Here is a 23,693-nt window from a genome sequence, read left to right on the forward strand (position 1 = left end):
CCATGCATCTTTTCCAGTATAGAGAAAGCGTACTTCCATCACAATGACCAAAACTCCTAGTGACGCCAATTTCACCAGTGTCAGGAGATCAGAGGTTCAAGCCCTGTATTAAGGTGATGTAAATTATTGGAAGTGCATTTCTTTATTAACTTTAGACCTTTATGGACACAAAGGAGTATATGGAAATATCTAAAAGAGGTATTTCTATGAGAGCCAACACTGAGTTAAACAATATCTACAAGGTGGTGAGCTAATCACAATCTCATTAACGGTTGTATGAATAAGATGCAGCTATTTTTGTTGCTGCATTTGCCTATGTAGCAGCAGAAACTGCATTTCAAACAGGAAGCAGAGAGATCTTTCCAGCAAGTCCTTTCATCTGTAACCAGTTTACCTCAAAACTCAAATAGTTCAATGCTCTTCTGTCTCTCTCCCCTCATCTCCGTCCCATATATTCTTCATGAACTCCAGCTCACTCTTCATTTATACCCAGACTAAAGCTGATTTTTTAAAACCAGGTTCCACCATTGACTCAAATTTAAAATGTTTATCCTCTCAGTATTTTTCATTTTCCTCATTGCCCTATTATTAAAAATTACCACCTTTCTTTGAGAAGTGCATTCTACCATCTCCAAACATTTGCAGCATCCCTTCTCCCTTCAGCAAGTCCCCTATTCTAAGCCCATTAAGCTCTCAACCCCCTCTTACTCTACAGACTCAATTTAGATTTGACTTTTGACACCCCTCCAGACTTTTCCTTCTCTGGTATAGCAGCCTTTCTTCATCCTTACACCTCTGCGGAACATTTTGGACTGAGTTTCCATGTTTAGGAAAATTGCCACGGTCAACTTTTACCTCCCACGTACATAAAAATGGCATAGTTACTTCAACGAGAAATATGGCACTTACACATCATACCACAGCGGGAGACTCACTGCTTATTACCAAGTAAATGCCAAAATAAGAAGTTTGCCATCATTTTAAAAACCTCTTCAGAAACATAGCTATTTTCTAAATTGTAGTGGCCAGTAGTTTCAATGAAACAACTAGTCTTGAGCATTGATTGCTGCAGAAAGGTAACATTCAGCTTTTGATCCAGTCTCCATTATTGAACACACTTTTGAAATAGTTCAGATAAAAATAAAGAAGAATTGTTGCTCAGAACATACTAGTCAGTGCAAGGAAGCATCTATTTGGTGCAGGACACAAAGAGCAGAGTTACAGATTTATTAATGGATTCCTTTGTAAGTAATTTGACAAGTGGCCTCTGCTGGGAATAGGAGAGTTCACATTTCATCCAAGGTTTGGCTTTGAACTGAAACTATCTGGGGAATTAAATACATTGCCACAAGATTGATACTCCGAATATTCTCTTTTGTTTTAAAAAGGGCTAAAAAAAACACAACTTTGTATGCTTCCTGAAATGATTTTTCAGTCTGGCATTTTGCACTTAATGTCAGTCTTGACTTGGTAGTGCTCTCAACTGAGACAGAAGGTTATGAATTCAGATCCCACTCCCATGCAGCAAAGCTTGTATTTCAAACGGCACTTAAGGGAATGCTGGGATGAGATGAAATGTCTTCAGAGTAGTGTAAACCTTTGAAATGTTCTCGCCCAGGAGAACGTGGATGCTCAATCAATCAGTGAGCGCGTAGCTGAGATCAACACTGGGGCAATCAAAGGATACAGGAATTGAGCAGGAATATACTGTATGCGAAGATCAGGATCAGTTTATGGAAAGGTGAGTGGTTATGACACCCACTCCTGCCTTTAGTGTTCTCATATTCCACTACAAGAGTGGCTACCTTTCAGCTGAAATATTATAGCTTTCTCTCAGGTGTGGGGGAAAAGGTCACATGGCATTACTTTTCCAGAGTGAAGGAGCTCTCACCAAGCAGACTCATCAACAACTGCAGCTTTTAACTCCACAGGACAGTGCACTGTACATTACTAAGAATAATACAAACAGACAACTACACTTTTGTTCATTCACTCATTTATAAGCATAGAGACATCAGGCTTCATCCCCTTAATGAACAGTGGATGTGTTCACAGATAGAAACTACTTGAGACCAAGCTGTGCGTTGGCACCACAGAGATTATATTACTGGAGTAGTAAACCAGAGGCCTTTTCTAATAAATTAGGGAACCTCACTGTTGCAACTGAGGAATTTAAATTCCATTAATAAAATAGGAAATTTTAAAAAGAGGAAAAACAAGTCAATTGTGTAAATGATAGCAAAACCAAATTATTGTTAAAGGCCAAACACGAGGAAATCTGCAGATGCTGGAAATTCAAACAACAACACACACAAAATGCTGGTGGAACACAGCAGCCCAGGCAGCATCGATAGGGAGAAGCGCTGTCGACGTTTCATCCTGACGAAGGGTCTCGGCCCGAAACGTCGACAGCGTTTCTCCCTATCGATGCTGCCTGGCCTGCTGTGTTCTACCAGCATTTTGTGTGTGCTGTTATTGTTAAAGGCCATATAGTTCATTGAATCCCTTCAAAAAAGGAAATCTGCCATTCCTAACTGGTTTGGCCCATGTGACTCCAAGCACACCAATCGGGTAGGCTTTTGAATACCCCAAAATAATCTAGGCCAAGGGCAATAACTACTGTTTATGCCAGTGACATCCAGATCACTAAAAATGAAATTGATAACTCTCTTCAGAGAATTCTTGCAGTTGCCTCAAAGACCCAGTACTGTACAAGGGATTCTGACCCTCAATATTCATGTAGCAGTCTCAGTGAAAAGTTAATTAGAGACTAGGTTGAGAGGAGATTGAAAACAGGTGAGAACAAGATAATTTTGAAGGAGAAGCAATGATAAAGGTTTTAAGATTTACTATAGAAGTTACAAATCAAAATATTGTGCGTTGTCTCATTTTGAAAAATAAAAGCTGATTTTTAAGCTCTTCAAATGAAGCAGTAGGTATATCCCAAATATATTAGGACTGGGGACTCAGCTATGGAAGCTCAAGGAAAATTGTCAGACTCCCTCTTGTCAGAGATGGTCAATGCTCAGTGGCTTTATAAAAACAGTGTTACTTGCCCCTAATAAGCCCGTGTCTCGTATTACCTCAGTTATGCTATATGCAGCCAGAAGCTGCTTCATTTGCTGAGGATATATAAATAGTATTGACCATTGGGCAATCAGCGATCAGTTAACGGTCCCAATTCTGACTTCATGACAGAAGGTCATCGATGAAGCAAGCGAAGATGAATGGTCCTAATTTGAGGAATTCCTGCAATAATGCCAAAGGCCAGAACAATTGACCTCTAACAACCACAAGACCACCTTCCTTTGTATGACAGCTGATTCCAATCACTAGAGTGCTTTCCTCTAGATGTCAACAGATTCCACTTTAACCAGGAGCTTTGATACTATATTTGATCAATTACCACTTTGACTTCATGAGTAGTCTCTCCTTCATCTCTGAAATTCAGCTAATTAATTCATGTTTGAACCATGGCCTTAGTGAGGTTCAGAGCCAAGTGGTCCTGGTGAAATCCAAACTGGCCATTGGTGAATAAGTACTTCTTGTTTGTAATGCTGATGATTGTTGCTGCCACCGTGCTGATGTTTGCATGGTAACTAGCACTGTTGGATTTGTCCTTTTTATGACCAGGTCATACTTTGGCAGTTTTACACACTGGCAGGCAGATGTCAGAATTGCAACAGTACTGGAATAACTTGGCTGGAGATACAGTGTTATTGGAGTGCAAGTCTTCAGTACAGCTCGGATGTTGCTTGGTTCCATCTCCTTTATGCATCCCTTGATTTCAGGTGATTCTTGGCAATATTTAAGTATAAATCTGATTGGCTGGAGAGTGGCTTGTGTATGCTAGGGATCCAGATGGAAGCAGAACTTGATTACATATTCAACATTTCTGCATTTTCTTTAGAGTCACCATCAGAGAGGATAGGAATGCTTTTCCAGTTACCTCCTCCCATTTCCTAATTAATTGCCCACCAACAATGATGACTGGCTCCTTAAGGTGGGGGGAGGCAGTAGTAGGGAAAAGCTCGTATCACCTATTAAATGCTCCCAATGGCACAGATCTTAAATAGCCTATGGTGACTAAGTCCAGCTTTTGGCTTTCATGTGTATCTTAACAACTAGGTCCGATGGAACAGTTTCATTAGCAGGTGAAAGCACAAAGGTGCCTTAAAACCAGTCATTCAAGGCTGATGGGTCTCATCTGCTGTGGCTGGTGTCTGATTTGGGAGAAGGAAAACTCTTATTTCAAGCCTCCACTGTCTTGTAGCTACACCCATGCATGGGAATGCTTCAACAGTACCCCCCCCCCCTTCCCATCACAGAAAGAGCTGGTCCCTAAGGCAGTCCCATGTTGAGTTCAACACTGACCACCAATTCATGTGACATCAGTGGTGTATCAGTCTCTGTCATTCCTTTGGATTCATCCGCTATGTGGAGAGGGGGAGCTACCGCATGGGCAACAGCTTCCTCTCCATACTGTACTGCCCTGGCTTGCAAATGGCAGCTAAGCTGCAACATCCATGTTTTACAACGACCTATGGAGTGATGACTGGTGACTGGATCAGGTCAGACTGCAGTCTTTAAGCTCACCGGTTGGTTGTGAGATTTCTTAGCTGTCCATTTCATTCTATATGGCTTCAGTTCCACTAGGCTGGCTCATCAGCGTTTCATGTCTGCTGGACAGTACTCTTGGCAAACCTTTCTGCACTTCCTGTCAAGCCAGGACCCATTAGCCTGATAGTACTGATGGAGTGAGGGAGAAGTCACTACATTTACTAAATCTGGTAATGTATATCCCTTCTTTTGTAGTCACAAGTTCCTCACTTTTGCTAGTTCTGAGCTGCCAAATCTGAGCACCAAGTTTATCCCATGCCACCCACATGATAGAAGATGTCCTTGGTGCATGCTAAGTTCAATATGAATTTGCTAGTTTTCAAAAGGCTCATTTCTCCTTTTCACCTCAGAACCGGAGGCAACATCATTCACCTGTAACAGTAATGTAGTTTTTCTCTCTTTACAGAGGTGCAATCCAACTAACTGTATATTTCCAGCTTACTCATTTGTTTCAGATTTCCAACTACTCTGCATTGTACAATTACAGCATTGTTTGCTTGTACTTACCCCCTCTCACCTCAACTTACATATCCTCTTGGCAGATGAGCTGTGATTAAGAAGAATTCACCACCCTGAAACATCAACCACACTTCTAATGGATGTTGCTTGACCTGCTAAGCATCTTCAGAATACAGAGCATTTACTTTTTAATAATTACTGTCCAGCTCACCACAGATTCAGATTAACTTTTTCAGCACTTGTACATTGAAACATACAGTGAGGTGTGTCACTTGCATTAACAGCCAGCACAACCCAAGAATGTGCCGGGGCAGCTTGCAAATGTTGCACACACATATCTGTGCCAACATATCATACCCATAATGTTCAACAAAACAGAGAACTTGGCTAAACAGAAGACAAGAAGCAACCAAACCACCATGTGAAAACAAGCTCATTTCCTCCCTTGCACCCATCCATGCAGACAGTCCTCCATCCCCAGGACAAAACTCTGACTTCCAAACTGGATGTTAGACTCATAGACCCAGGGCTTCAGCTATCAGGCTTCGACTTCCAGACTTCCAATTGACCTTCGTGCTTCGATGTTTGGTATTGACCTCAGCACTAACCAATGACAGGACCCCAAACTCCAGGCCTCAAATTCTGACGACTGGAACCTGAATTCTAGGCCACAAACTCAAGACTTGCCAACTTGGCACATTCTTCTCTCAAAATAACATCAAATGATCTTTTGCTTCAAAGACTGATCAGACAGCATCCAAAGAGCGGAATGAACAGTCAATATTTTGAGCTGAGACTCATCATCAGGACTCTTCTTCACAAATGCTGCCTGACCTGCTGAGTTCCCCCAGCATTTCATGTTGCTCTTGATTTACAGCATCTGCAGAATCTCATGTTTATGGATAGTCAGATGGGCTTTGTGCATAGAATATCATGTCTCAGGAATTTGAAATTTTTAAAGAAATAACTAAGACAGTCGAGAAGGGCAGGGCAGTAGACATGGTCTACATGGACTTAAGAAAGGCTTTTGATGAGGTTCTGCATACTAGGTCTGCTCTGGGAAGTGAGATCACATGGGATCCAAGGAGGGCTAGCTAAAAGGACCAAAATTAGCTTGATGGCAGAAGGTTGCTTTATAACCTGAAGGTCTACAACTCCAGTGGTGTGGCTCATGGGTTGGTGTTGAGTCCATTGATGTCTGTCTCTTATTTATTAGTTTATTGAAATACAGCGTCGAACAGCCCTTCTGGCCCTTTGAGCTCCATCCCCCAATTTAACACTAGCCTAATCACAGGACAATTTATAATGACCAGTTAACCAACCGGTACATCTCTGGACTGTGGGAGGAATCCAGACCAGCCAGAGAAATTCCACATGGTCACGGGAAAATGTAAAAACTCCTTACAGGCAGCAACAAGAATTGAACCTGGGTGCCTGTACTGTAAAGTGTTGTGTTGATTCTACTGTGCCATCCTTCTATATTAAACATCTGAATGAGAATGTACAATCTCTGGTTATTAAGTTTGAAGATGATAATAAAACAGGTAATAAATAGGCAATAAATGAGTATTAAGAACCACAGCGAGATCTTGATAGTTGGGCTCAATGGGCCAAGAAATGGGAAATGGACTTTAACTTAGATGAATGTGAAGTGTTGAGTTTTGGGAGGACAACTCAGGGTGGGACTTTCACCATGATTGGTAAGGCCCTGGGGAATGTTGAAGAACAGAGGGAACTAGGAACACAAGTGCATAGTCCCTGAAAGTGGCTTCAGGTAGACAGGGTGGAGAAGAAGTCTTTTCACACATTGGATCTTACCAGAGGTTGGTGATGCCACACTTGGAATATCATGTTTGATTCTGATCACATTGTTATAGGAAAGATGTTATTAGGCTGGAAAGAAATGTGGGAATCCTGTCAGACCATACGATGTAGGAGCAGAATTAGACCACGGCCCATCAAGTCTGCTCTGCTATCCCATCAAGGCTGATTCATTATCCCTCAGCCCCACTCTCCTGCCTTCTCCCCATAACCTTTGACACCGTCTAATCAAAAACCCATCAATTGTTTAGAACATACTCAAAGACTTGGCCTCCACAGACGCCTGTGGCAATGAATCCTGCAGATGCACCTCCCTCTGACTAAATTCCTTCTCATCTCTGTTCTAAATGACCATCCCTTTATACTGAGACTGTGCCTTCTGGTCATAAACTGACCCACTATAGGAAACATGGACGAGCACTTTCAATATTTGATAGGTTTCAGTGAGATCCCCTCTCATTCTTCGAAACTCCAGTGAAAACCAGTCCAGAGCCATCAAACATTCTGAATACTTTAACCCGTTAATTCCCAGAATAATTCTCGTGAACCTTCTCTGAACCCTCTCCAATGCCAATCTTTTTCTTAAATAAGGGGCCCAAAAATGCTCATGATACTCCAAAGTGTGGTCTGACCAATGTCTTATAAAGCCTTAGGATCACATCCTTACCTCTTATATTCTAGTCCTCTCAAAATGAATGCTATTATTGCATTTGGCTCCCTTACCGCCAACGGAACCTACAAATTAACTTGTACAAGGACTCCCAAGTCCCAATGCACCTCTGATTTCTGAGTTTTCTTGTTTAAAAAAGTCTACACCTTTATTCCTTCTACCAAAGTGCATGTCCATACACTTCCCTACACATATTCCATGTCATTTCTTTGCCCATTCTCCCAATCTGTCCAAGTCTTTCTGCAGACTCCCTGCTTCCTCAATACTACCCGTTTCTCTACCTACTTTTGGCAGCAAAGCCATCAATTGTGTCATCCAAATTGTTGACACATAACATGAAATGAAGCATTTCCCAATACCAACCCCTGTGGAACACCATGAGTCATGGGCAGGGAACCAGAATAGGCCCCCTTTATTGTGACTCTTTGCCTCCTGCCAGTCAGCTAATTCTCTATCCACACTAGTATTTTTTCCTGTAATACCCTCTTATTTTTAAGTATAATAAGAGACTTATTGCATTTTAATTTGTATAAAATGTCAATGACACTGTTTGAGTGTTTTGTTATCAATACCTTTGGAAAAAAGGTTAAATTTTCAGGTTAATTAATAATAGATAGATGGTCTTTGAGACCAAAACATTTCTCCACCTTATAATAAGTCTCTTATTTTTAAGTAGTCTCATGTACAGCAAAGGCCTTCTGAAAATCCAGATTCACATCCACCAACTCTCTTTTGTCTATTCCCGTGTTTTACTTCCTCAAAGAATTCCAAGACTTGTCAGGCAAGATTTCTCTTTAAGGAAACCACGGTAACTTTGGCCCACTTTATCATGTGCCTTCATGTATCCTGAAACCTTATCCTTAATAATGGACTCCACATCTTCCCAACCACTGAAGTCAGACTAGCTGGCCTATAATTTCCTTTCTTCTGCATTCTTCTCCTCTCAAGAAGTGGAGAGATATTTGTAATTTTCCAGTCCTCTGGAACCATTCCAAAATATAGTGATTCTTGAAAGATCACATCTCTTCAGGCACCTCTATCTTCACCTGGGCTGAAGTCCACCTGGTCTAGGTGACTTATCTATCTTCAGATCTTTCAGCTTTTCAAGCACCTTTTCCTTAATAATAGGAACAAGAGGGTGGGGTGGGGGGGGGAGGAGCAGGAAGAGATATATTAATTTACACACATATACATGGACAGGAAAGGTTTAGAAGGATGTGGGTCAAATGAGTGCCAACAGGGCAAACTCAGATGGGCATCCTGGTTGGCACTGGATGAGCTGGGCCCTTTTCCAAGTTGTATGTTATAGCTCTAATTTATGTGTTTTGAAATTACTTGAAACAGCAATCAAACAGATGAGCTGAGCACATAAAATATTGCAAAAACACTTCAGCTTAAATTATCTTTATGATTCAAAAGCAGCAATGAGAGAAAATATTTGTTAACTCTACTACTTAATGACAAATAAAACCAGGTACTGTACATATTATTCAGAAATGTAAATAGTTACTCATTTCCACTTGCATGTTCAAATTGGTTTCTGGAGGTTACAGTATCAGAGTACCGTGAAATCCTACTTTAGGTCAGTATTTAATATCAATTTTTTTTTATAATATTCCAATGATAAAACATCATATTATCCAAGAAAAGCAGGTAAATATTAGACTATAAAAATAAAAGTACATACAAAAATATCTTTGCATGAATTGAAGTTAGAGAAACCTCCCACTCAGATAATCGTATTATTGCTTGCTATGCTAGAAGTTCTTCAAGTCTCATTCAAACCTGTATAAAAATTGACCATATTAAATAGCTTCAAAGTGTTGCTATTGAATTTAAAGGACTTGAATAGGTAAAGGTGATAATGTCTTGTTTTGTAACAGATGCAGTGATTCAGACATCAACACCAGCCACATCTAAAGCTTCTATTACATTTTAGTTTGCACAATGTGTCATTGTCTCTATTTGAATGTGTTGATATCAAAAGTCAACTTTTCTGGTTAATTAATAAAAAAAGAATGGTCTTGATACCAATACATTTCTCCATCTCACACTCTTGTCAAAAAGTTACACTTAAGACTGTATAACCTTTGAATCTTAAAGAACCTATTATACAATAATATTTTCTTTAACATGATCCTCTATTGCTATTGTAAACTTTTTGTGTAGTGTCATTGCTTTGAATCACTGAGGATGTTACTAGGATGTTACCTGGGTTTCAGCAATTAAGTTACAGAAAAAGGTTGAACAAGTTAGGTCTCTATTCATTGGAGCGTAGAAGGTTGAGGGGGGATTTGATCGAGGTATTTAAAATTTTGAGAGGGATAGATAGAGTTGACGTGAACAGGCTGTTTCCATTGAGAGTAGGGGAGATTCAAACTAGAGGACATGATTTGAGAGTTAGGGGGCAGAAGTTTAAGGGAAACACGAGGGTTTATTTCTTTACTCAAAGAGTGATAGCTGTGTGGAAGGAGCTTCCTGTAGAAGTAGTAGAGGCCAGTTCAGTTGTGTCATTTAAGGTAAAATTGGATAGGTATATGGACAGGAAAGGAGTGGAGGGTTATGGGCTGAGTGCGGGTAGGTGGGACTAGGTGAGATTAAGGGTTCGGCACGGACTAGGAGGGCCAAGATGGCCTGTTTCCGTGCTGTGATTGTTATATGGTTAATAGTGATAGAGGATCGTGTTAAAGAAAACATCTCTGCAATTATTAAATATATTTTTTAAGGATTCAAAGGACATACAGTACTTAAGTGCAACTTTTTGACAAGAATGTAACTAAGGTGGAGAAATGTTTTGGTCTCAAAGACCATCTATCTATTATTAATTAACCTGAAAATTTAACCTTTTCTCCAAAGGTATTGATAACAAAACACTCAGTGTCATTGACATTTTATACAAATTAAAATGCAATAAAGGTACTAGTGTCAATGTCTGAAATGCTGCATTCATCAGAAAGATGTCTAGTGAAGTGTATATTTGTAGGTAGGATGTGTCACACAACCATAATTTTATAAAGGAACACAGTAGCACTTTTTTTCTGAATATATTCAGAATTACCATTTATATCAAATGTTTTAGTAATTTTAGCATTCATTTATTCAAACCAGTAATTTATCATTGTTGCTTTAAATTGTACATTATTATGATGAGAGTATTGCTGGGTAGTATGTCCTCATATAATGAAATAGCTTGTCAAATATTCAGAAGCTAAGAATCAACCACAATGCAAAATATCGCTTCAGTCTTCTCACCCAATAACAGGACCATTGCACACATACATCCCTTCTTTGGCAGCCCTCCACCATTGAGGATGTCTTGCTCTCTCGTCTCCAAGGTGGGCAAAGATGCTAGTGTGGCACTTCCAGGCAGAGGAGGGTAGTTTGGGAGGTGGTGTGTTCTTTCTGTTATTCATACTCAGATCTGCTCACTTACTGCAGGTTTGGTCTAGTTAGTTTTACGTGGCCGTAACATCTCTCACTCTGCTTCAGTCCCCTTTCTGGAAAGGCTAAGCTTTTCGGACTTTTATTTCCTGTACTACTACTTGATATTTTAGTGTTGTTTGAACATGGCTACCAAATCTCTTTGGAACTCCAGTTTAGAGCTTTTTAACCATTTACAATATACTCCATGTTATCCTTTTAACTGCACAGTGGAAGCCCTCATATTTACCTCCATTGAATTAGTATGGCCCATTCACTCAATTTACCTTTATTTCCATGTAATTTATTACTGCTTACAATATCACCCACCTTGGTGCTATTACTAAAAGTGGATACATGGCTTTCTATTTCATTATCAAAACAATGTTTTTAGAAATATAGTGGATAGTTTCAGTCCCATTGCATACTAGGAAACCCATACAAACACAGGTTGTTTCCAGGTTAAGAACACCAGGACTTACAGATACCCATACCATCAAATAAGCTCCCACACTTTTAAATTCAGAAGTCTGATGTACATACATGCACTGGTTCCTCTGAATGGACAAAGTAGTTTTCTTCCCTCTCTCTCCTTGCTTTTTTCTTACCAGTTTTCTGTGGTTTTTATGCCCTTCATTACAACAATGTGGAGGTACTGTTATCATATCATTTTGTGTATGTTCCAATTTACGGACAAATTCACTTAAGGACCCCAATAAAATCCAGTGTTCATACAATACTCATAACTTCAAACAGCTTAATCAAATTTGCAATGCTTTACCTTGTCATTACATTTCCCTGCCAAGTCTTCTTTTTCAACTGAAAGATTTCCAAGGTATTTGCTTATTCTAATAAATTTCCTGACATCCAAACTTTGGGACAACTAGAAATTAGCAATAATTTTCATTGATGTTTATTTGCTTATATTTATTTTGGCTTAATTCCCACAGGACGTAATCTTTTTCTATAGTTTATATAGGGATACAAAGTTCTTATCATGCTATGATATTGTAATGCTTTAAAAAAAAAGAGCACATGCACTTCCACGGCCACATTTTTATCTAACATAATTTAAAAACTATGTTGATTTTGACGTTTCATATTGATTGCTTATTATACTCTACTTCCATAGCTCATAGTATTTTGTCACTTTTCTCTATCCAAAACTAGATTCTGGTCTTTAGCATACTTGTCTCAAAAAGGTTTTATACTAATGGTTTCCTCCAAATGAAAAAGAACACTAGTTACAAAAAAGTCTATAAATGGTGTGACACAGCAAATTTTTTATGGAAAATCTCCAACAACACAATATGACTTTACTCTAAAATGCTGCTGCTTCCCGCACTCTTGCTAAACTTGTTTATTTTATCAAATTTGCCTCCAGCTTCCACCCTGTCCTCAAATTTACTTGGCCCATACTTTCTCCATCTTGATCTCTTTCGCTTTCTCCATCTCTGGAGACATACTATCCACTGACATCTTTTTTCAAAACTACTGAATCCTAATTATCTTGACTATAATCTTTTCCTACCTTGTCACCTCTAATTATGCTATTCCCCTCTCTCAGTTTCTGTCGGCCACATCTGTTCTGAGGTTGTGGCTTTGCTTTGAAGGGTACCGAACACTGAGATGCTTCCTCCCCCAAAGAATGGTGCTTCCCTTCCACCACCATTGCTGCTGCCTTCACCCACATCTCCTCCAATTCCCACAATTCAGCCCTTCACCCATCCTCCAACTTCAGCTTTATCTAAGTTATTAAGAGAAAGAAAAATAATAAAAGGGCCTATTACAGTTAGACTTTAAATGTGCACATGACTGTTGAAGCTTATCTCTTCCAAAAGCTGGGTATAACCATTAATTGTGTCGCTGAATTCTTGTCACCAATCACAGGTAGAACCTCCCATCTTGGACTCTTTCACCTCACAAAGCACTCCTTGCAATCACGCCTTCCCATCACATTGAATCTTAAGGGCGTCTGCCTTCTGGATCTCCCCTAAACATCTCTCATCAAAAGATCACGAACCTCATCACTGTCCATCACAAATCCCTCTCTGGCCAGTTCCTCCAGACCCTTCTTCTGATTCCATCGTCCTGGTCGGCTGACACAACATTCCGAAGTTGAACAACATAGTTCCTTATCTTTAGCCGGAATCAAAACATTCTATCCACAAGACACACGACTTTTACAGAAAACTACTAAAATTAAATACCTCACAGCGTAGTAGTAGAAATATTAACCAAGGCATTACTTACACCAACAAACAGAAGGCTAATGGCTGAATGGGGACGTTATGAGAATTTGGATAGAGACATCAGGAAGTTGAATGATCCTGAGTGTATCAAAATCAAAATAATGATCTTGGAATCAAGTCCAGTAGATAATCAAGACTCACAGATAGGGGTTTCAGCAGCAATGCAAACTGAATGAAGCAGTTCCGCAGAATAGACATGGAAGCCTTAGGAATGGTGCAGGTAGGTAATCCAAATCTCAACTGTAAATAAAAATTGTTTAACTTTCATGCCAGAGTATGCACTGATGCACTTTATGCTATTTAAATGAATCAACAAGGGAAACATCATTAAATAGGACTGCCCCAAAAGAATAACAAGCTGTTACATAAAACACAACAAAAAAAAAGAGAGAATCAACCACATGTACAATGTGCAAAACTTGCTATCCTTTATACAGCCAGAACTGTTTAATCTGGTTCTGTAACTAATTACACTTCTGTAATTTAAAATGAATTAGTCTCCTTTACAAACCAATTCTGGGTTAAAAAAAAAGGCATTAAAAAGTTGAGCCCTCCATGCTCCAGCATTTCCCAACAGTAAATGTTATTAATTTAATCAACCTATCTATTTGTAGTAAGGAAGATGCTTGTGAATTTAGAAACTGAACTGTGTAACGATTTTCCATTGCAATAAGGAGTTGATATCAGCTTTGTTTCATTGCACTGTAATATAAATTAAACCCATTATTGAATTTTAGCCTGAAGCTAAACACAAATACCCTTTTACTGGCAAAATACGGATTTTCAGAATACCAGATGATCGGCTGAGCTCTGAGGGGAACAAAAACTTAATTCTCATTCTTGCAGATGGAATGCTCTTAAGGGCACAAAAGTCACCTGGACCAGATGAACTGCACCCTAGGATTCTGAAAGAGGCAGCGGTAGAGATTGTGGAGGCATTAGTAATGATCTTTCAAAAATCATTGGACTTTAGCATGGTGCCAGAGGACTAGAAAATTGCAAATGTCCCTCCACTTTTAGAAAAGGAAGGCAGCAGAAAGGGAACTATAGACCAGATAGATAGCTTGACCTCAGTGGTTGGGAAGATGTTGGAGTCAATTGTTAAGATGAGGTTTCCTTAAGTGAAAATCTTGCCTAATGAACCTGTTGGAATTCTTTGAAGTAATTACACATAGGATAGATAAAGGGGATGCAGTGGATGGTGTATATTTGGACATTTAGAAGGCCTTTGACAAGGTACCACACATGAGGTTGTTTACTAAGTTAAGTGCCTATGGTATTACAGGGAAGTTACTGGCATGGTTAGAGCACTGGTTGATTGGTAGGAGGCAGTGAGTGGGAATAAAAGGATCCTTTTCTGGTTGGCTGCCAGTGACTGGTGGTGTTCTGCAGGGGTCGGTGTTGGGACCACTTATTTTTATACTGTATATCAATGATTTAGATGATGGATAGATGGTTTTGTTGCCTAGTTTGCAGATGTTACAAAGATTGGTGGAGAGGTAGGTAGTGTTGAGGAAACAGGTAGACTGCAGAAGGACTTGACAGATTAGGAGAATGGGCAAGACAGTGGCAAATGAAATACCATGTTGGAAAGTGCACAGTCATGCACTTTGGTGGTAGAAATAAATGTGCAGACGATTTTCTAAACAGGGAGAAAATCCAAAAATCTGAGATGCAAAGGGACTTGGGAGTCCTTGTGCAGATGCCCTAAAAGTTAACGTAGGTAGAGTCAGTGGTGAAGAAGTTAGCATTAATTTCAAGAGGTCTAGAATGCAAGAGCAGGGATGTGATGCTCAGGCATTATACGGCACTGGTGAAGCCTCACCTTGAGTATTGTGAACAGTTTTGGGCCCTTCATTTTAGAAAAGATGTGCCGGCATTGGAGAGGGTCCAGAGGAGGTTGACAAGGTTGATTCCAGGAATGAAAGGGTTATCATATCAGGAACATTTGATGGCTCTGGGTCTGTACTCATTGGAATTCAGAAGGAATCCCATTGAAACCTTTTGAAAGGCCTGGACAGAGTAGATGAGGAAAGGCTGTTTCCCGTGGTTGGGGGGGGGGGGGGGGGTCTAAGACTAGAAGGCACAGCCTCAGGATAGATGGGTGTCCATATAAAACAGAATTGCAAAGAAATTTCTTTAGCTAGAGGGTGGTGAATTTGTGGAATTTATTACCACAAGCATCTTTGGAGGCCAGGTTGTTGGGTGTACTTAAGACAGAGCTTAATAGGTTCTTGATTGGACACGGCATCAAAGTTTACAGGGAGTGGGGCTGAGTAGGGGATAAAGATCAGCCATAATTGAATGGTGGAACAGATTCAATGGGCCAAATTGCCTAATTCTGCTCCTAGGTCTTATTTCAAAAACTTTGTAACAATTATTTGGTTTTTTCCTTTCTCACTCATTCCTTGTTTTTTTTTAATATTTCTCCTAAATAGATTATATGTCACATTGTTTCTATCTCAGACATTACTACTTCTTTCTAAGTCCCTACACTTTATTGGTTAAGATGTGGGAGTATTGGTGCAGTCATCGATAACCATACCAGGTGACTTGTTTCAATCATCAGTTTGACCCATTGATCCTTAAAGTACAAAATTCTGAGTTGAAGGATAACCAGAAAACCTGTACAAATGGGGCATAGCACAAGATCCCCCATTCTGAGATATTATGTTAATATTAATTCACTTAACATTGTAGAGATTTTTAATAGAAACCAACTTTTGCATGGTTAAGCATAACTCAAACCAGGCTTCACGTAAGGAAAATAATTTGAATATTTTTTAGACGGTAAAAAAAATTACCATTTTATACTTGTCTGAGCCAATTTATACTTCTTCCAAAAGTTGAAGGTGGTCATTGCTCCATTAACATAAAGCTATTCAGTACTATGCTAGTCTGTTTTCAAGTACAGCCACACTTTTAAGAGCACAGACACTTGGGAACATCATAAACTGCATAATCCTTTCTATGTTGTATACTATTCCAACTTGGAACTGGACAGTTGCTGGGTTTGAGTGATATAACTTTCTGTGCAATAGCATTCACCAAATACACTGTGAGGAGAAACCACCACCTTCTCAACAGGAGATAGAGATGGACTATATACATTGGTCTCAGTGCCACCAACATCTTGCAAATCTTTTAAAGTATCAACTCGAGAGGCTAATTAATTACAAAAGCAACCCAAAGATGTTTGTTCTCTTCTCACCTGAATGATGCACACATTTCCAATAGGATCATTACACTGAGATCTTTGATTTTTGGAAGCTTTATATATACTTTTTTGTCAGTACAGACCCCAATTTAAGCACAGCTACCACACCTCAAACAAAATTAAGTAATCAGGTATAAATCAGAAACTAAGGCAGAGATAATCAGTCTGTTTTAATGAAATGAATTTATTATCTGGGTCACCGGCAGGGTAGATATAAATTTTTAAACTGATTACTTCCGCAGCGTTTAGTGTAAAGACATAGATCAAACAGGTGAGACAATAGGGATACATTTTTTCACTAATTTTGGTAAAAATGGCAATCAAGTGGATTGCTCTGCAGTACATACTTTCATTTTTTATTTTAACTATCCTCAAAGTGCTGCAAATAAGACTGTTGACTCACCACAACTAAGTACTGAATCAAGTGTTCTATAAATATGCAAACTTGGTTTAGGTTTAAACCTTTCATCACATGTAGTTGGATCCACATTTGCCCAATAATGAAAAGGCATATTTTTCAACTAGCTCACCTACCCCATTGCCTCCTCCACTCAGCTCTTCACAACGTGTTGTCCTTTCTTCCCTTCTGCAACACACAATTCCCTTCCTGACCATCACCCCAAACCTGTCTTCCACACAATGAAAATCTCCAATCTTATCAGCCGTTTACAAAGGGTAATTACAGTATTAATCTACTCTCATTCTACAGTTTAAGTTTTAAGATATCTTAAGAAAACTTCATTAACACATTTTTTGGCTAAATTTACTCACCTGATCACATCCACAAGGACTGTGGTTCAAACTAACAATCCACTACCGTCCTTGGATAGCAAAAGAACTCTTCATCGCCTTAGCTGGAAGAAATGGCACGGAGGCAGCAATACAGCAAGACACAAAGATTGTGAATGGCAATATTTATTTTTCTCAACAGTTAAAGAAAGTGATAGCTAATCAGGTGCCCACTGTGCAGAAGTGTTGTGCTTCAAATAATTGTCCTGAAGAAATTAAAACACAAAACTTTATTCCTGATCACAGCATGTCTAACTTTCCTTCAGCAGATCACTGTGTTCCATGTATATAATCAACATCTAAACATTTTTCTCGAGCCAAACTGTTCACTCCTCTCATGAATAAAAGGCTACCATACAAAAGGTAGTAATTTAAGATAAAAACAAAAAAACCCTCCAACTATAAAGTGTTAGACTTCAAAAACTCATTTGTTCAATTGTTATTCTATGGGCTTCAATATTTTAAATTCAGTATCTGCCCACATGTACCAATTTGCTCATCTTTTCCTAGTGGATATGAGGGAAAGCTTTGTAACAATACAATCCAATACAATTTGATACACCAAATGCACCACTAACCCTTGCTTGGCATAATGAATACTTAACAGAAAAATTACAAACCCTTTGGGCCAAAATGGATATTTGAATCCAAAGTTAGAATCACTCCAAATAATTTGTATTTTATATACCATTATCATACACATTCTAAAAATTTCTGTATTAGCATTTCTTCAAGAAATTGAATTATTTACATAATTGTTAACAAAAATTCTCACTCGTTTACAGACCAATGGTTTGTTGAGTTCGAGATAAATGCTTTCAGTGATATCGCAAAGCACTGGCTGGGACAAGTGCAAATCATGTCTTCTGTTTCTTCTCAGTTGGTGAAAACTCAGGATCTAATTCTTTTCGCAGCCTTTTTAACCCTCCTGAAGACTGGTCAGTCGCTGCTGATGACAAAGCCCCTTGGGGACAATCAAAAATGTTTCGTTTGGCTGCCATGCCATTCTTAGTACATTCTGAATGGTCATTCAGCCCAGACTGGGAACACTCTTCTTTGTGGTGCAATGAGGCTACCTGTACACAGTCACCAGGTTCAGACTTGGATGCATTCACTGAATCTTCCTGCTGGTTTGTGTATTGCTTATCAAATAGCCCATTGTTGTGAACATTGCAGGGTGCCTCTGAACAGGATTCTTCCACATCACAAGTCCTGGCTTTGGATTTATCAACATGGTCTCTGCACCATTCGTCAAAATTACTTTGTGTTCCAGTTATATGAATTTCAGGAAAAGGAGTTGTTTGAGAGGTTGCAGATCTAATGAATTCCTGACCAGATTCATCACTGGGTACCTGCAGTACATGTTGGGCATTTGCACATTCCAGTGCCTCTGCGTGATCACACAGTTCTTGTGTTTGGTTGCCAAATGCTTGACACTGGTTAGTCAGGTTACTGTTATTGCCCACAAGGACAGATTTCCCATTAACCTTTTTGGCCTCATAGTAGTGCTCAGTGTAGCTACTTGGGACATCTTCTACAACATGTTCCTGCTCTCCAGACATCATTTCCTTTGAAGTTGATAAAGTATTGCTTTCATGAATAAGCAGGGCTGGATGCTTACTCTTCGCTTGTAGAGATGTGCTGCTTTCCCCTTTATAGTCATCTAAATATCTTTCTACTCTAAATCTCTGATGACATCCTGTTGTACTTTTCCTTGTAGCATCACTTTCTTGGGGTAACATACCTAATGAGCTGCCTTTCTCATTCGTGTGTGCAACATCACTCACAGACAAAAAGGTCATGGAACCTCCTTTTGATTTCAATTGTGACCTGAATGTACTTTGTATTTTGCTGTAGGCTTTATAAACCTTTCTAACCTCAGACTCACTATCTGAGTAAGGAGATATCCTTCCTCTATTATTTTCAAACTCTGCACTGCTCCTTTCCGGTGAAGATGAAGCTGATGAAGAATGGTCACCCTTATGCAATCGAGAATAATTGGCATTATCATCAGTATTATCTTGTTTTACTTTGAACTGTGGAGTATTCTTCTTTTCTCTGTGGAGTTTTTGCTTAGCCCTTAAAGCATTTCTTTGGCGTGTAGACGCACGCCTCCTGCCATTGCTACTGGAACTACTGGAATCATTTGCCTCTGGACTTGGAGATCGAGGCCTTGTCACAGGATCTGTATCTGAACCTGTAGTTACTTGATTAAAGTTGTTTTCTGAGGAATCAGAGTCATTAGAAAGAGTTAGAAGTCGCTCATCTTGATAGCGTCTGAGTGCAGACAATCTTTGTTGACGAGACTGTAAGTCTTCCCTGGTTGTGGAGGAGTTGGAAGGCTTCTGTCGGTCCAGTGTGTAGGTTGCCTCGTCAGAATCATCACCTTGCTGAGGTGTTAATGGCAAGGAGGCAGAAGATTCAGAATCACTATATCCTGATCGTTCACTGGTCCCTGCATGTAGCTGAAGAATTGTACTCTCACTAAGGTCACTGTCAGAATCTGAACTCCAGCCCTCAATTTCTCGCCGTACAAGAGAATCAAAAAAAGCCATCATTCTTGGATCTTCTTGAACCGACTGGTTGGCATAATCATGAGATAGGCCACTTCCGCTGTTTAAGACCAAGCTGATGTATTCTTCATGAGTATAAAGATTACGGGTATCATCTTCCACCTCTCCTTCTAGGTCGCCAGCACAATCTGGTTGGAGATATGGACTCCACACCTGTATTATCAAAGCACAAAAACATTCAATATTTACACCCCTATCAATCACATTGCTATGACAACCATAAAGCAGATGTAATTACTCAGGTTTTGTCTTTTTAAATATCTGAAGGTAAAAATCCATTAGAATTCAAAAGCTATGTAAAAATAAATGACTAATTGTGGAATGACTGCATTTATATTGAAACTTATTTGTGACTGGAGATTGTGATTTATCCTTTCCTAGCTTTAGTTTCAAATATAACTTCAGTTGAACCCTTTAAATCTCATTCCCCTGTTGTACAGGTGAGTGCACTAAAATCTTTACAAAACCACAACGTAAACTCCAATTAAAAAATGGGAAATTTGGACACAAAGGGGCAACAACCGCCACCTTGACCCCAAGCTCAGTGAAGAATTGAAAATAGTGGATTATCTAGTTATCCAGCAGGAGATACAATGGTACAAAAAATGTTTTGTATGACTAACTGCCTCTGTAAGTGACATTAAACATATGGAGAATCACAGGGTAGCGCAACAAGGAAGGAGATTACTTGCTTCAAGTCTGAATCTTCTCTTTCAGAATTAATTACATTTAATCCCATTGCCTTCACTTTCCCAAATCTCTACAATATTTTCCCCCCTGAATATTTACTTAATTCCCCTCTGAAGGCTGCTATTGCACCTACATTCACCATGTATTTCAACAGTGCATCCCAATGTATGAAAGTTCAAATGCAAAGTTTTACTAGAGCAACTGAAGCTACACAGGAGAATGGATTAATAGAATCATGCAAAGCAGCAGCTTATGTGAAGAACTGTTGAGGAATTAAGATGACATTAAATGGGAATGCCTACTGTGAATTTTGTCCTCTTCTGTAATTATCTCTTATGTACAAAACAGACAATTTCACATATATTATGAAAACACAAGTGAAAAATATTTAAGCTCACACTTTACTCATACAAGACAGTTACTTTGCTAGAATTTCAGCAAATACAAGGTGGAATTAAATTTTAACAAGCGTTGAAACTGAATAAACTAATACATAGCAATAGATCTGGAATTACGAACAACTTTGTGAAAAATAGATTACAAATACATTTATTTATATTAGGAATATGTAGGACATAGAGGATTTTTCTTTTTTTGTTTCTGACAGTAAATTGGGTAATGGATATTTTAAACAAATTATACATTGAACTTTTACAGTAACTGTATTGTTAACAGGAAAATTGACATTGGAATCAGTGTTGAATTCTTGCAGGTGATATAATGTACCTTGATAATCTTTTCCACTCCTGATGAGCAGATCATGTACGAATGGGGGTTGAAGCGTACTTGATTTACAATGGATCGATGACCTTTAAGCACCATGAATGCACCGTTTACAATTCTGGCAGGGCCACCTGCAAATAGTTTATAATCAAGCTATGACTACATATCTTGCTTTTAAATTTATCTTAAAAATAATCATTAACAAATATATCTGATACAAATGGCACATTTTTAATCTATGGTACATTAACTGGATCTACTAATCTCCTTGTGATTTATTGATAACATTACTGAGGTCCAACGCACCTCCAACAACTTTTAAAGGAAATTATGATTGTTCGGTTACTCAGCTCTATCAAATTCACTTTAAGCTTCCTTTGTTCTTTTTCTTGTCCAATTTCTAAAATAATGCTTATCCTCTGCAAGTGTGGTGTGCTAAATTCCTTGCCTTATCTTCAACAAATAATAAACTTCATATGCTTAAATAATTAACAACCAGAAGGAATTCCATGAAACACCCAGATGGATATCCAACACCCCACCCTTCCTACACCTAAACCACAGCTTTCCCTCAATAGCATTGCAGGGATGAAAGCTGGCTGCTTGACTGTGCCACTGGTTATCCTGTCTACTAGGAGCATTGACTAAGACTCAGATGTGAGATCCAGAAGCATGTTTTATTATAACCATATAACCATACAACAATCACAGCACGGAAACAGGCCATCTTGGCCCTCCTAGTCCATGCCGAACCCTTAATCTCACCTAGTCCCACCTACCCGCACTCAGCCCATAACCCTCCACTCCTTTCCTGTCCATATACCTATCCAATTTTACCTTAAATGACACAACTGAACTGGCCTCTACTACTTCTACAGGAAGCTCATTCCATTTAATTGATTATTAAAGTTATTTGGAGTGTGGTCAATGTACATGCATGTTGTTTTCTTGGGAGAGAAAACCATCACAAAATTCAGTGCAGGCTGTATGATAACTCACCTGTCTCTAAACTTGAAGGAATACGCCACATGTAAAGATTGAAGTCATCTGAGCCAGAAAGGACAAACTGAAACAAAATGAAAAGCATCCATTATTCCTGTAAGTTTCAACGGGTTGCATATTTTGTAAAAAGGTTATTAATAAAATCTCAGATGTCAATGAGGCATTAAGAGTGAGACAGTTTGGATGGCTGAGTGGTGTTGCAACACCACCCACCATCAGCAAGACCAGGGAGTTGATTGTGGATTTCAGGAAGGTACAGTAGGGAGAACATAACCAGTCCTCGTTGAGGGGTCAGCAATGGAAAGGACGAACAGCCTGACATCCCTGGGTGTCAACATTTCGGGAAAATAAAACCCGAAGAAAACATGCCAGTGGTTCTGTTGTAACGTGAACAAATTCACCTGAGAGACAATGAAGCTAGTGGATATAGAAGTGTTTTATTCAACAAAATCAAGCAGCAGACATCATATCGAGACACTTTTGGAGAAAGTGGCCTCACGACCCAATATTACCTGACATTTTTATGTGCTAAAGATCAAAGGATTTTAAAAGAAAATTATGCAGGACAATTCTATAGTTATAATGTATCTACAATGCTTCCTTTGAATTACATATACTTTTCACACACCATCTTCTTTGCGCTCACATTCTAGATACCCAAAATGAATGTTAATCAGCATTATCTGGTTTGCAATCAACTCCAGTCCACAGCTCCAGGAAAGCTAATGTTCAGGGCTGCATTTTAAATTCAAACTACAATCCATGTTCATTGTCTGAAGATTGGTTGCCAGTGAAGTTAATATTTATTAAATACCCTAACTCCAGAATACACCCTAACAGCTCTGAGGAGATTTGCTCTGTCACCAAAGACATGTAAATTTCTATAGGTGGGACACTGCGGACCATTCTGACTGGCTGCATCACAGCCTCATATGGAGGCTCCAATACACAGGACTGCAAGAGACTGCAGAGGGTTGTAGACACAACCAGCTCCAATATATGCACAAGGACCCAACCACTGAGGACATCTTTAAGAGGCAGGTGTCTCAGGAAGGTGGCTTCCATCATTCTGCATCTGGGAAATGAAAGATGAAGACCCACACTCCATGATTCATAAACAACTTCTTCCCCTCTGTCATCAAATTTCTAAACACCCATGAACCCAATTTCATTCTTTTTTTGCACTGCTTAATTTATTTTATAGCTATTTATAGGAATTTTTACATCTCTGCACTGTACTGTGGCTAAATAATTAGAAATGTCAGGTCATACCAGTCAGTGATAACAAACTTAATCTGTTATCACTTCAATAGAGATAAATGTGTGTTGATGCATACATAGGTTGAAGAAATGTCCATCTTCTGTGCTTCATACTCTATGTACTTTCCAATAAATTTAGCATTAGAAGAGATATTCCTCCTCTGCATTTGGCTCTTTCCAAATTCTTCTGGCTATGA

The 23,693-nt window shown here is 39.1% G+C and overlaps 1 protein-coding gene across 1 annotated transcript in view; it reads right to left on the reverse strand.

The window, feature by feature from the left end:
• Positions 1 to 17,358: 17,358 nt before the first annotated feature.
• Positions 17,359 to 23,693, reverse strand: part of dcaf5 (ddb1 and cul4 associated factor 5) — a 65,995-nt gene continuing 59,660 nt past the window's right edge. Inside the window, exons 7-9 of the mRNA XM_059955016.1 lie at positions 22,234 to 22,300; positions 21,238 to 21,365; positions 17,359 to 19,974 (exon numbers count right to left, since the gene is read on the reverse strand). Coding sequence (XP_059810999.1) covers positions 18,106 to 19,974; positions 21,238 to 21,365; positions 22,234 to 22,300 — 2,064 coding nt within the window. The 3' untranslated portion in view covers positions 17,359 to 18,105. The remainder of the gene's footprint in view (positions 19,975 to 21,237; positions 21,366 to 22,233; positions 22,301 to 23,693) is intronic.

The sequence above is a fragment of the Hypanus sabinus genome, chromosome 2, assembly GCF_030144855.1.
Source record: "Hypanus sabinus isolate sHypSab1 chromosome 2, sHypSab1.hap1, whole genome shotgun sequence".
Lineage (NCBI taxonomy): Eukaryota > Metazoa > Chordata > Chondrichthyes > Myliobatiformes > Dasyatidae > Hypanus > Hypanus sabinus.